Here is a 15,442-nt window from a genome sequence, read left to right as displayed (position 1 = left end):
CATAACTCTGGCAGCTGTTAAAGGAAAAACAAGAATTCGGTTGTGAGTTTGCGAGCGGGGATGCGCTCGACGGAAGGCTTCTTCAGAAACCGGTTCCAGATGGCAACAACGTGCAATGTGATTTTTAATTTTTTTTTTTTGCAGCTCGCTTTCCAATTCTCAGGGTGGGCTGCTTTCTATATTTAAGTTCGCAGAGCCCGGGTGTTTGTTCTGCTGCCTTCTGTCCATGCCAGTTGGTTTCGGTGAAACATCAATTCTTCCATACACACCACTTTACCCCTTATTCTCCCCCCCCCCCCCAAAAAAATGGTTTTAAAAAGATGCGTTGCTTAGAACTACGACACCTAAAACACGATCTAAGTATTGCCCACAAAATCATATGCTGCAACGTCCTGCCTGTCAATGACTACTTCAGCTTCAACCGCAACAACACAAGAGCACGCAACAGATTCAAACTTAATATTAATCACGCCAAGCTTGACTGTAAAAAATATGACTTTAGCAATCGAGTTGTCGAAGCGTGGAACTCATTACTGGACTCAGTAGTGTCAACCCCTAACCCCCAACTTTTCTCCCATAGACTATCCATGATTGACCTCTCCAGGTTCCTAAGAGGTCAGTAAGGGGCGTACATAAATACACTAGCCTGCCTTTCGTCCCCTGTCCAATTGTCTTTCCTTTATCTCATATATATTTTCTTCCTTTCATATATCTTCTCTATTTTTATATCTTCTCTTTATATATAATACTTCATGTCTATTCTCTTCCATATGTATTGTGTATTGGACAAAATAAATAAATAAAATAAAATAAAAATCTCACTACTGAGCCGGGGTGGCGCAGTGGTTAGAAAGAAGCACTGCAGGCTGCTCCAGCTAACTGTTAGCTATAGTCAGCAGTTCAAATCTCACCACCGGCTTGCTTACTTACTTACATAGAAACATAGAAGATTGACGGCAGAAAAAAAAAACTCATGGTCCATCTAGTCTGCCCTTATACTATTTCCTGTCTTTTATCTTAGGATGGATATATGTATATCCCAGGCATGTTTAAATTCAGTTCCTGTGGATTGACCAACCATGTCTGCTAAAAGTTTGTTCCAAGCATCTACTACTCTTTCAGTAAAATAATATGTAAAATAATATCCGAGTCTACGGAGAGGGGCGGCATACAAATTTAATAAATAATAATAATAATAATAATTTTCTCACGTTGCTTTTGATCTTTCCCCCAACTAACTTCAGATTGTGTCCCCTTGTTCTTGGGTTCACTTTCCTATTAAAAACACTTCCCTCCTGAACCTTATTTAACCCTTTGACATATTTAAATGTTTCGATCTTGTCCCCACCCTTTCCCTTCTATCCTCCATCTATACAGATGGAGTCCATGAAGTCTTTCCTGATCAGTTTGATACTTAAGACCTTCCACCATTTTTGTAGCCCGTCTTTGGACCTGTTCAATTGAATCCATCTCTTTTTGTAGGTAAGGTCTCCAGAACTGGACACAGTAATTCTCCAAATGTGGTCTCACCAGCGCTCTATACAGCGGGATCACTCTCCCTCTTCCTGCTAAAATGTGGTTTCCCTGCAGTACTGAATTACAAACCATCCAATCCCATTTTAACTTAGTTTGGTACGCAATGCAAACCCAGATACATTCTAATAAAACTGCATCTGTTTAGGAAAATGGAAAAAATTGCCATAGGCAGACGAACGTCCAACTTTATGTTTTTTCTTCTTTAAAAAGAGTTTATACATTTGGTCCAGAGTTCTTTAATAGCAAATGTTTCGTGCACAGAATTTTACGCGGGATTCAATTGCTATTTTTTAAATCTGCTTAGAAACATTCCGTGTAATATTCTTGCTGGGGAAAAAAATCTGCCATGGAGGTACCTTTTTTTTTTTAAGTCAAGGGGAAAAACGAAGAATAACGTTGCAATGGGAGTAGTTATCCCTGGACAAGATAGTTGACATTTTATATCAGAGAAAATGTCAACTATCTCCTCCCCTCCTTTCTCATTCAACATCCTACTTTTACCAGTTGTGCAATATACCGTTTGCCCAGGTTCGCCTGGTGCACTAGTTGCGGCCCTATTTGGACAGGGATTCATTGCTCACAGTCGCTCATGCCCTCATCACCTCGAGGTTTGACTACTATAATGCTCTCTACATGGGGCTACCTTTGAAGAATGTTCGGAAACTTCAGATCATGCAGAACGTGGCTGCGAGAGCCATCATGGGGCTTCCCAAATTCGCCCACGTTTCTACAACACTCCGTGGCCTGCATTGGCTGCCGATCAGTTTCTAGTCACAATTCAAAGTGTTGGTTATGACCTTTAAAGCCCTACATGGCAATGGACCACATTACCTCCGGAACTGCCTGCTACCGCACGAATCCCAGCGACCGATAAGGTCCCAGAGTTGGCCTTCTCCGGGTCCCGTCGACTAAACAACATCATTTGGCGGGCCCCAGGGGAAGAGCCTTCTTTGTGGCGGCCCCGGCCCTCTGGAACCAACTCCCCCCGGAGATTAGAACTGCCCCCACCTTCCTTGTCTTTTGTAAACTACTCAAGACCCACCTATACCGCCAGGCATGGGGGAATTGAGACACCTTTCCCCCAGGCTCTTTATATTTTATGTTTGGTATGCATGTGTTGTTTGGTTTTTAAATATGATAGAGTTTTATATGCTTCTTTTTTAATATTAGATTTGTTTCGCTATAATATTGTTTTTTATTATTGTTGTGAGCCGCCCCGAGTCTTCGGAGAGGGGTGGCATACAAATCTAATCAATTATTATTATTATTAATTATTATTATTACTATAGTATCATATTACTCATTTAGTAACCACAAAATGGGAGAAATGTATGAAATGTTCATACGCTTAAGTAAAGAAACATTCTTCCTTGCATTTATAAAGATCACAGATGTTAAGGATTGCTCATGAATTTACTTTTCTGTCATCATGTAACTGCACACGGTGACTAAGAAAGGACTACATGTCCCATCTTCTTCTCCTTGTGCTATACAGTACTCATCATCGGACGTTGGCGATCAGGTTGGCAGCCCCAGTTTTATCAATAGCTGGACAAAAATGATGTTGAGTTTTGCCCAAACCTATTCCATCATGGAACCACTAAACTCCTAGAAACTGTGTGTGTTTGTGTGTGTGTGTGTGTACGCATATTGGTGGGCATTTTGAAAATGATGACAACAAGGCAATCAAAGCCTCACATATCTATTATATATGCCTTGCCAAATGATTTTATTTGGACACCGCAAAGCATGGGCATCTCTGTTTAAACAGGATTTGGAGTCCAAAGACTATAAAAAAAAATGGGGGGGCTCTTAGAAGTTAAAAGGAAACCGATTAGAAGGGATTACGAAATGGATTGATTTGGATCTTTTGATATAAAGCTTGTAAAAATTAACCAAAGGACCTAGATCATTGTGGGATATTAGTGGAACTAAGTGCTTGGTTTCTACCCATAAATTGACTGTGGTCTGTTGTGGTTAGCTCTGGCCCAGCTCCTGCCCCAAGGACTGTGGATGTGGGGGAGACATCCACATGCTGCAGGCCTGTTTTGCCCCCCCGGTGGAATCTGATGATGAAGGCTCCTCTGACCAAGAAGACAGGAGTGACAGGGAGGAGGGGAGTGGGGCAGACAGCTCAGAGGGAGATCAATTATCTAGCTCCTCCTTGGATTCAGAACAAGAGTTAATGATACAGCCACGCATGCGGAGAGCGATGCATAGGCAGCAACAACTGAGAGATTATTATCAAATAAAATGAGGCCACCTGTGGTTGGGTGGGGCTGTGGTCATTAGTGAGGCTGCTATAAATAGCAGCCTGTGGGTTTGGCCATTGTGAAGGATCATCTGATCGTTGTGTTTCGTGACTGCTTTACTGACTTTGACCTTTAGTGTGCTGATTTTTTCCCCGCTTTGAAACTAACCCAGAGCAAAGTGTGTTTCATTTTGTGAAAGAAGAAGGACTGTGAATTGCCTCACAGCTGCAAGCTAAGTATCACAGAACTGATAAGAGACTTGTACAAATTACCAGTTTGTTTGGAGACGAGTGCTCTTGGCTATACCAAAAGAGGGCTTGGTTTAAGTGAAGTTTCATTATAAAGAACTTTGTTTTGAACTTTCAAACGTGTGTGTGTCTGAAATTGTATCTCTGCATTTTTGGGAGGAATCTACCAGAGAGCCCGACAGAACATGGTCTATTCACCTTCTGCACTTTCCCGAAAACAGCTGAGAGAAACTGGAATGATGATGAAATGATGGCTTAGTTCGAATAAGAATTTGGGGAAAATGGATTGCGTTTACAGGTGGCTGCTAGCTTATTGGCCCATTCATCCAGCGGCTGTTTAAAGTTAAGATGGTCCCTGGGATAATAACTTTATGCCCAGTGGTGAAATCTTCTGAAGTTTGCTACCAGTTTTGTGAATTTGCTACCGCGCACACAAGTGTTACTGCCCTAGCATGATTTTTCCAGATGCTCGTAGTATAAGCCCTACCCCCCAAAATAAGCCCCAGTTAAGATCATCAGCCAGATGGAGGAAATTTAGTACTGTATTTCCCCCAAAATAAGATCCAACTGGAAAATGAGCCCCAATGCACCTTTTGGAGCAAAAATTAGCATAAGACCTGGTCTTATTTTCAGGGTAACATAGAAACATAGCAGATTGATGGCAGAAAAAGACCTCCTGGTCCATCTAGTTTGCCCTTATACTATTTCCTGTATTGTTATCTTAGGATGGATCTATTTTTATCCCAGTCATGTTTAAATTCAGTGACTGTGGATTTAACAACCACGTCTGCTGGAAGTTTGTTCCAAGCATCTACTACTCTTTCAGTCAAATAATATTTTACTGCCGCTCTGATTTATTGTAAAACAATTTGATGCTGTTGTTATAATTTTTACTGGACTGTGATTGGAGAGAGAAAAATAAAAAAATTCTTTGCCAAAAGAAAAGATAAAAACCAAGCTTCTTTTTAAAAAATATATATATATAAATAATCAGTATCTAACTCGACAATCCCAGAACTGTTAATGTGAAAAGCTGTAGGCGCTAAAGTGTTGGTCTGTCCAATTAAAATCTGTGGCATTTTGCTAATTGGGTCTAGTAAGAAATCCAAGAGACCATGAGTTGGCACTCATCCGTTACAACTCCCCCAGGCTCCTCATCTTACGGAGGAAAGATTCTGTTCTCAAGAGACTTAAAAGAAAGGAAATACGGTTTCCTCCTGAACCACCTGATACTTGCATACAAGGGAAAGGCGTTTTCCCCTTTGGTTTTGAAAGGATGGGTTTTATTCTTCCCCATTCCCAGGAAAGGACGAAGACTTTGGCTTTATGTGACGGAAGCCACTCGTCCCTCGGTAATAGCGCTGCTTGAGTTGAATACATGCCTGCTGGTTTCACAGGAACTACTCCCGTTTAAATATGGGTAAGACTACTATAATCAAGAGTTTCGGAGTTCTATCTTATTTATTTATTTTATTTATTACATTTGTATGCCGCCCCTCTCCGTAGACTCGGGGCGGCTCACAACACAATAAAACAGTTCATGACAAATCTAATAATTTACAATTTAAAATTTAAAATAGTTAAAAAAAAACATTTTTAAGCAGACATACCTACAAACATACCATACATAAATTATATAGGCCCAGGGGAGATATCTCAATTCCCCCATGCCTGACGACAAAGGTGGGTTTTGAGGAGTTTATGAAAGGCAAGGAGGGTAGGGGCAGTTCTAACCTCTGGGGGGAGCTGGTTCCAGAGAGTTGGGGCCGCCACAGAGAAGGCTCTTCCCCTGGGGCCCGCCAACCAACATTGTTTAGTTGACGGGACGCGGAGAAGGCCCACTCTGTGGGACCTAATCAGTCGCTGGGATTCATGCAGCAGAAGGTGGTCGCGGAGATATTCTGGTCCGATGCCATGAAGGGCTTTATAGGTCATAACCAACACTTTGAATTGTGACCGGAAATTGATTGGCAACCAATGCAGACTGCGGAGTGTTGGTGTAACATGGGCATACCTGGGGAAGCCCATGACTGCTCTCGCAGCTGCATTCTGCACAATCTGAAGTTTCCGAACACTTTTCAAAGGTAGCCCCATGTAGAGAGCATTACAGTAGTCGAACCTCGAGGTGATGAGGGCATGAATGACTGTGAGCAGTGAGTCCCGGTCCAAATAGGGCCGCAACTGGTGCACCACGCGAACCTGGGCAAACGCCCCCCTCGCCACAGCTGAAAGGTGGTTCTCTAATGTGAGCTGTGGATCGAGGAGGACGCCCAAGTTGTGGACCCTCTCTGAGGGGGTCAATAATTCCCCCCCCAGGGTGATGGACGGACAGATGGGATTGTCCTTAGGAGGCAAAACCCACAGCCACTCCATCTTATCCGGGTTGAGTTTGAGTCTGTTGACACCCATCCAGGCCCCAACAGCCTCCAGACACCGGCACATCACTTCCACTGCTTCGTTGACTGGACATGGGGTGGAGATGTAAAGCTGGGTATCATCAGCGTACTGATGATACCTCACCCCATGCCCTTGGATGATCTCTTATCTTATTAGTTGCCAAACTTCCCGCAAACCTAGTTCATTGTAAATTCTTTTAAGTATCGTTGATTAAGAAGAAAGATCCTTACCATCGGTCACAGCTCAACAGGCAGCAAGGTTTTGGCAAGATAGGATGTATTTGGAATTTTCTGAAGTTTTGAACACTCTCAGACAATGGCTGTTGGAGCAAAGGAGCTCTGGTGGCGCAGTGGTTAGAAAACAGTATTGCAGGCTAACTCTGCCCACAGCCAGGAAGTTTGATGCTGACCAGCTCAAGATTGACTCAGCCTTCCATCCTTCCAAAGTTGGTAAAATCAGGACCCAGATTATTGGGAGCAAGAGGTTGACTCTGTAAACTGCTTAGAGAGGCTGTAAAACATTATGAAGCAGTACAGTGCCATGGTGGCACAGTGGTGAGAACGCAGTATTGCAGGCTATCTCTGACCACAGTCTGGAGTTCAAACCCAAAAGGACTCTAGGCTGACTCAGCCTTCCATCCTTCCAAGGTCGGTAAAAGGAGGAGCCAAACTGTTGGGGGCAAAAAGCTGACTCTATAAACCGCTTAGAGGGGGCCGTAAAGCAGTATAAAGTCATGGTGGCACAGTGGTGAGAACGCAGTATTGCAGGCTAACTTTGACCACAGTCTGGAGTTCGACCCTGAAAGGGTCCGAGGTTGACTCAGCCTTCCATCCTTCTGAGGTCGGTAAATTGAAGAGAATGCTTAGAGAATGCTGTAAAGAATTCTGGACCATTATACAGTGATCCATCGCCACTTCGGGGTTCGCCTTTTGCGTCTTCAGTGCATTGTGTTATTTTTAAATGTAGTAACCCGACAGCCGCTGCCACCGCTCGCTCCAACTCAAATGTGCCGCTTCCCCGGGAGGCTGGCTTTGCTCACTGCCGCCGGACCTAATGTCAGCGGGCCCCTGCTGCCCCGACAGCAGCCCCCCGACCACCGCACCCATCTTGTGCCACGGGGGGGCAGCCGCTGTCAAGCCCCTCGCCTCCTCCTCCTCTTCCGGCGTCGCTCCGGAGGAGGAGAGTCCGGCGCAGGAGCTGCAAGGACAGAGACGGACGGAGCGCCTCTCTGTCACCACCATCCCGTCTCCTCCCCTTCTCTCCTGCTTCAAGGCACAGGTAAAAAGGAGCGCAGGGCGAGGGGCTGGCGGCAGAGAGGCGAGCGATGTCGGGGTAGTGGTGCCATCCTTTTTACTTTTTTAACATTATATTTACATTGTAAATATAGGGTCCCTACTTCGCGGCTTTTTGTTTATCACGGGTGGCCCTGGAACGTAACACTTGCGATAAACGAGGGATCACTCTATGTCTAGGTGCTATTGCTGCACTGGGCAGGAGAGATAAAATGACTTATCAAAACGCTGCTTTTCGGTCTCTCTCTGTCTCACTTTCTCTCCCTCCCTCCCCCCACCCTCCCAGTGACATGAGCTGTCCAGGCACGCTTCCAAATAAAACACTGGAGTGCAGCCACCTGTTATTTCATTTTTTGAGATTGCCTCCAGGCAGCATTTTGGAGCCTGGCTGAGCAGTCACCTTTTGCTTTACACCTTGCTAAGCTTCCTGTTTATTTATTTTTAATTAAAGCTATAAATAAACAAATCCAGGAGGACATGGAGCTTGGAGGGGGCCCAAGGGAGGTCTTCTGCCAGCCAGTTGGCACCTGTGAGATCCACAGCTAGCCAGTGAAGGGCTGCTCGCTTTCGGGGCTACCGATGCGCTTGAGACCAGCACGGGTGCTCATGTGTCCGGCACGAGATTCAGCTATTGTGCACTGCAAGTGAAATCTCACACGAGGACGCTCTCTCGCACAAGGTTTTCCCTATTTTCGGTGATTTCTTTGCTTCTGGGCATGTGCAAAAGCAAAAAACCACCGAAAGTAGGCAAACTCTCATGCAAATAATAATAATAATGACAATGATAATGATTATTATTATTATGTATTAGATTTGTATGCCGCCCCTCTCCGTAGACTCGGGGCTGCTCACAACAATAACAAGAACAATGTAAGAACAAATCTAATAATTTAAAAAACGCTAAAAATCCCATTATTAAAAGCAAACATACACACAAACATTCCATGTATAAACTGAATAGGCCCGGGGGAGATGTCTCAGTTCCCCCATGCCTGACGGCAGAGATGGGTCTTAAGAACTTTACGAAAGGCAAGGAGGATGGGGGCAGTCCTGATCTCCGGGGGGAGTTGATTACAGAGGGCTGGGGCCGCCACAGAGAAGGCTCTTCCCCTGGGTCCCACCAAACAACATTGTTTAGTCGACGGGACCCGGAGAAGGCCAACTCTGTGGGACCTAACCGGTCGCTGGGATTCGTGCGGATAATGATAATGATGATAATGATGATGATGATGATGATGATGATAATAATAATAATGATAATAATGATAATAATAATACTTTGTTAGACTTGTATGCCACCCCTCTCCGAAGACTTGTGTCTTGCATGAGATTTCGCTTGTGGCGCACGTGCAGAAGCTGAATCTTATGCGGGGGCACATGTCCATGCGTCGGCGATGTGCAGCTGTGGGCACATTTCAGATTTTTGCTACCACACTACCGTGTCGTCCTGTATTGGGTGCAGCCCAGCACTGCAGCTGTCTTAAAACAGGGATCTCCAACCCTGACAACTTCAAACCTGGAGGACTCCAACTCCCAGAATCCCCGAGCAAGCAAGTCCGCCAAGGTTAGAGACCTCTGACTTAGAGAACGTTCCCTCTAGGCCCGTGAAGGCAAACCTATAGGCATGCGCTCCACAGGTGGCGCACGGACACACTTCGAACCCATCCTTGGCGCTAACTCCACCTACCATGGCGAACCGGGCGTTGATACCCCCCTGAACGCCCGAGTCTCATGTGGTGGAACTGGACTCCAAGTCCCCCCTTTTTGGGGGGTCTCACTGGCTGTACATATGGTGTATATATTGTTCTTCTCTGTATAGATATAGTGTATATATACACTACCATATTCTATCTCTATTCATATTCTATTTTATTCATTTTCTATTCTACCCTATCCTACCCTACCCTACCATATTCTATTCTATTCTATTCATTTTCTATTCTATTCTATTCATTTTCTATTCTATTTTATTCATTTTCTATTCTACGCTATCCTACCCTACCATATTCTATTCTATTCTATTCATTTTCTATTCTATTTTATTCATATTCTATTCATTTTCTATTCTATTCTATTCATTTTCTATTCTATTTTATTCATTTTCTATTCTACCCTACAATATTTTATTCAATTCAATTCTATTCATTTTCTATTCTATTCTATTCATTTTCTATTCTATTTTATTCATTTTCTATTCTACCCTATCCTACCCTACCATATTTTATTCTATTCTATTCTATTCATTTTCTATTCTATTCTATTCATTTTCTATTCTATTTGTTTTCTATTCTATTCATTTTCTATTCTATTCTATTCATATTCTATTCTATTCATTTTCTGTTCATATTCTATTCTATTCCATTCCATTCAAACAAGGACTACCTATAATACGTAGGTGCCCACAAAAGACTCCTTCTGTGTCGGTGTGAACGTCTTTTCAAAGGATTTTAGATTTCCTAATGGCTGCTCTGGCCATTTTTAAAATTCTCGTTCAGCTCCTTTTTCTCAAACTGCCGCATGATGGAATAAATTAAGCACACAAAGCTCCCGTCCCTCGTTTTTCTTTCTGTTAAAGGAAGACAAATCTCAGGAGGAGAAGCAGAAATCTATTTGTTCTTTGACGCTTAGTACCAAACAGAAAGCACTTTGTCTGCTCAGAGAGTCTAGCGGGGATTCCCGCCTTCATCCTGCTGAGAAGTTGGAAGTGAGTGAGGATGAGTGGAAAATCCATCTTGTCTCAAACGCCGTGTGTAAGTTGGAGGCAGAGAAAGCAGCCTCAGCTAAATGTTGATGCTGGACTGGGATTCATAAGGAGAAGGCCAATGGCTCTTTACCATTTGTTGGGGGTCAAGGGAAAGGGAGGGTCTTGCCTTCTCTTTCTGCTCAAGATCCCCATGGACAATTGGTGGGCCATAGTGGGACACAGAATGCTGGACTCGATGGGCTTTGGCCCGACTCAGCAGGGCTCTTCTTAGGTTCTTAGGTTCTAGCATTTAAACTTTATCACTTTACAGTACTTTACAACCCCCTCTAAACAGTTTGCAGAGAGGAAGTATTGACCACAAGATCACATGCTGCAACGTCCTGCCTGTCGGCGACTACTTCAGCTTCAACCACAACAACACAAGAGCACACAACAGATTTATACTTAATATTAACCGCTCCAAACTTGACTGTAAAAAATATGACTTCAGTAACCGAGTTGTCGAAGCGTGGAACTCATTACCAGGCTACATAGTGTCATCCCCAAACCCCAAACACTTTACCCTTAGATTATCCACGGTTGACCTCTCCAGATTCCTAAGAGGTCAGTAAGGGGCGAGTACACTTGCACTAGAGTGCCTTCCGTCCCCTGTCCTATTGCTCTCCTATATCTCCTATACCTTTCTTCTATTCCTATATCTCTTCTTCTATTCTTTCATTGATATGTTTTACTATGAGTCTATCCTCTATAACCTTCATCATGTATTTTACAATGTGTATACCCACTAAAACCCTCATTGCGTATTGGACAAAATCAATCAATCAATCAATAAGTATGTTGCAGACATTTAGCCTGGATAGCTTTAAGGCAGGATTAGACAGATTCATGGATGCCAAGTGTGTCATAGGTAGTTATTGAAACGGATGTCCATGTGCCGCCTCTATGTTGGTTGAGGCAGGCAGGGTTCCCTTGGGTCCCATTTGTTGGGGGTCAAGGGAAAGAGAGTGTTTTGCCTTCTCTTTCTGCTCAAGATCCCCATGGACAATTGATGGGCCCCTGTGGGACACAGAATGCTGGACTCGACGGGCTTTGGACCGATTCAGCATGGCTCTTCTTCGGTTCTAATGTTTCACGAAAATGACCAAAGCGGCATGGCAGCATCATGGTCCTTTGGACATATATGGGCTTGCATGTTGATGCTAACCATCACTAGAATGACCACTGCATCACAATGCCGTCAGGTTTGGGGTCACTAGCCTCTGGCCAATGAGTATGTTGTATGTTTGTTGTTTCAATCTGAATGAATGATTTGTAATGTTCAAGGTTTTTAGAATGGTTTTTAGATTAGTTATTTATATTAGTTGGATTTTGGATTTTTCATTGTATATTGTTTTATATATATATATATGTGTTGTGAGCCATCCTGAGTCCTCAAAGAGGGGCAACATACATCTGGGACCACCTTCTGTCGCACAAATCCCCGCGGCCGATCAGGTCCCACAGAGTTGGCCTTCTCCATGTCCCGTCGACTAAACAATGGCGGTTGGCGGGGCCCAGGGGAAGAGCCTTCTCGGTGGCGGCCCCGGCCCTCTGGAATCAACTCCCCCCAGAGATTCGAATAGCCCCCACCCTCCTCGCCTTCCATAAAATGCTGAAGACGCACCTCTGTCGCCAGGTGTGAGGATAATTACCACCACTCCTTTTGTTATGTTTTCGACCTCTTTTGTATGATGGACTGGGTTGAATGTGTATGATTGTATAGTTGGGGATTTTATTATAATATTGGTTATGTTGTAAATGTTTTCTATTGGTTTTAAATTTTTATTATTGGGTTTGTAATACATTGTGTTATTATTATGTTGTGAGCCACCCCGAGTCTTCGGAGAGGGGCGGCATACAAATCTAATAAATATTTATTTGTTTGTTTGTTTGTTTATTTTATTTGTATGCTGCCCCTCTCTGCAGATTCGGGGCGGCTCACAACAATAATAAAACAGTGTACAGTGAACAAATCTAATATTTAAAGAATATCTAAAAACCCATTATTTTTAAAAACATACAACACAAGCATACCATACATAAAACTATAGGAGCCTGGGGGAGATGACGGCAGAGGTGGGTTTTAAGGAGCTTGCAAAAGGCAAGGCGGGTGGGCGCAATCCTAATCTCCGGGGGGAGCTGGTTCCAGAGGGTCGGGGCCGCCACAGAGAAGGCTCTTCCCCTGGGTCCCGCCAGACGACATTGTTTAGTCGACGGGACCCGGAGAAGGCCCACTCTGTGGGACCTAACTGGTCGCTGGGATTCGTGCGGCAGAAGGCGGTCCCGGAGGTATTCTGGTCCGATGCCATGAATAATAATACATCCAATAAATAAATAAATGATCTTAGGGCTTGCATGTTGATGCTAAGCATCATTAGAATGACCACAACATCATGGTCCTTTGGACACGCGTGGGCTTGTGTGTTGATGCCAACTCTGCCCGTCCAAACTCTTCCCTCCCCCTGAAGATGCTTCAATGGTTCAGGAGAAAAATTAAAACGTCAGCTGGATCCTGGGGCTCTTACCGATTCCTCCCACTTCTCGATGCCTTCAAGCAGGACCAGCACGAGCTGTTGGAGGTCTATCAGGGGCTGTTTCCGCAGATTCCGGTCCAGGCTGACCCGACACAATAGGGAGGTGATGGCCAGCCGCTGTTGGTCTGGGTAGCACAGGGGCTGGGTCGTCACGCACAATGTCAGGAACTGGGGAGGGAAGCAGAAACCAGAATAGTTATCAGGAGGACGTGACTGCGCTTCCCTTGAAAGGCTGACTCAGGAAAGGGAAGGTGGAGGACGGATAAAAGTGGCAGGCAGGGTCAGTCAACACACGACCCGTTTTGGGAGTATCGCAGAAGGGCCCTTCCTGCGCTTTTCTGCCACGCCGGCAACTTCCACGCCAGCTGGGTGTGTGAAGCCACTGACCCCCGTGAGATAGCGTGGGCTGGGACAACCGGCCACGTAACAGCTGAAGTCAGACCCCGGGGAAACCGGGCAGAGCACTCCGATAACAAGATGCTGGTTATGAGCCATGGTGACGCAGTGGTTAGAACGAGGTACTGCAGGCTAATTCTGCCGATTGCCGACTGCCAGCAGTTTGATTCAGCCTTCCATCCTCCCAAGGTTGGTGAAATGAGGACCCAGATTGTTGGGGGCAAGTTGCTGACATTGTAAACCACTTAGAGGGTTGTACAGCACTGTGAAGTGGTATATAAGTCTAAGGGCTATTGCCCTTTTCCTTCCTTCCTTCCCTCCTTCCTTCTATTCTTCCTTCCTTCATTTCCTTCCTTCCTTCTCCTCATTCACATCTCCTTCCTTCCTTCCTTCCTTCCTCCTTCCTTCCCTCCCTCCTTTCCCCTTCCTTCCTTCCTTCCTCCCTCCTTCTTTCCTTCCTTCCCTCTTGCCTTCCTTCCTTACCCTTTCCCCTTCCTTCCCTCCCTCTCTCCTTCCTTTCCTCACTCCTTCCTTCCTTACCCCCTTTCCATCTACTCTCTGAACTTGGCGGGTTTTCTTGAAGATGTCTCATTACCCAACTAGGGCACATCATCAGTGAAACCTCAGTAAGAACACAACCAATCTACGAGCGTTATCAAGGGCCCCTCCTAGACAGGGGACCCCATTTTTAGAAAGACCCCAGAATTAATTATGTTCAAGAATACGCACAGCAACATTCATTATCAGGTCTTCAAGGTTAGGTTTAAATATATTTCAGTCTCTAATGAATAAGAACAACAACATGAATGAATGAATGAATGAATGAATGAATGAATGAATGAATGAATGAACGAAATGTATATTTCTTTGTTTGAATGGGAATGATTGATTTTTTAACTAACTTGTGTTTTAGATTAGCTAGTTTTAAATTTAATTGGATTATGGATATTTTGTATTGGATTTATATGTTTGTAAGCTGCCCCGAGTCCTTGGATAAGGGCAGAATGAATGAATGAATGAATGAATGAATGAATGAATGAATGAATGAAAGAAAGAAAGAAAGAACAAACAGATGCAAACATCAAAATCCGAAAGTCGGCGGTCTCTTTATTCGCAGGAACGATTCCGTCAACAGCACCAACTTGACTTTCTGGTGTCAAAGGGAGGAGACCACAGCCGGCTCTTGTACGGTGAACAAGCAGAGGCTGCAAATTGTTGCAGTGGAGTTTAAGTCGCTGTCTATGATTGGGATGTGACTCTTTGCGATAAACGCAGACTGGAGATGTCAAGTTAAGTGGAAGGAAACTGACATGTTTGGTTTTGCTCTCTGAGACAGAGGCTGATAAAAGTGAAAGCAGGTGGAAGAGGCTTCGTGAAAAAGAATTGGCGGAGGAAAAGGAAACACCAAGAAATATCCAAAGCGCAAACTCAACCATTTTAACTGCAAATATTTAATAATAATAATAACTGATTTATTGTCATTGTCAAAAACAATGAATTGTCATTGGCAACGAAAGTCATGTGACACCCAGAGACCAGTCCCACCATACATAAAATCAGAATAGGTAAATTTACAAATAGAATAAAAAAATAGAATAAATGTCCCACCCACTAATATTCTCATCTATCCAATCCAAATTCTAATGTCTTCTCTGCTGTTTGTTTTAATTTGAGAATCACAGGAACCTGAGACCCAAAGGGGCTTTTTTCAAGAGGCAACTGGTTTTTCTTGGTTTTTTTTCTTCTTTTGAAGATGTTTCACTCCTTGTCCAAGAAACTTTCTCGGCTCTGACAGGATGATGGGGAAGAACTGAAGAAGCTGCTTGGGTGAGAAGTGAAACGTCTTCAAAACGAGAAGAAAAAAAAAAGTCCAATTGCCTCTTGAAAAAAGCACTTTTGGGGCAACCAGGACCTGGATGAGGGTGGATCTCCATAGATACTTAGGAACTTTGGAGCAGTGTTTCTCAATCTGGCCGTTTGAAGATGTGTGGACTTCAACTCCCAGAATTCCCCAGCCAGCAATGACAGACGGACACAGACTTCA

The 15,442-nt window shown here is 44.1% G+C and overlaps 1 protein-coding gene across 1 annotated transcript in view; it reads right to left on the bottom strand.

Moving 5' to 3' along the window:
• The window catches only part of FAM178B (family with sequence similarity 178 member B), a 216,159-nt gene that overhangs the window by 119,859 nt on the left and 80,858 nt on the right, over positions 1-15,442 (bottom strand). Inside the window, 2 exon segments of the mRNA XM_070765954.1 lie at positions 1-14; positions 12,994-13,170. The exon segment at positions 1-14 is cut by the window's left edge and continues 84 nt beyond it. Of these exon segments, the coding sequence (XP_070622055.1) occupies positions 1-14; positions 12,994-13,170 (191 nt within the window).

The sequence above is a fragment of the Erythrolamprus reginae genome, chromosome 12, assembly GCF_031021105.1.
Source record: "Erythrolamprus reginae isolate rEryReg1 chromosome 12, rEryReg1.hap1, whole genome shotgun sequence".
NCBI lineage: Eukaryota > Metazoa > Chordata > Lepidosauria > Squamata > Dipsadidae > Erythrolamprus > Erythrolamprus reginae.
The sequence above is the reverse complement of the archived record's forward strand: the minus strand, read 5'-3'. Positions and strand labels throughout refer to the sequence as shown.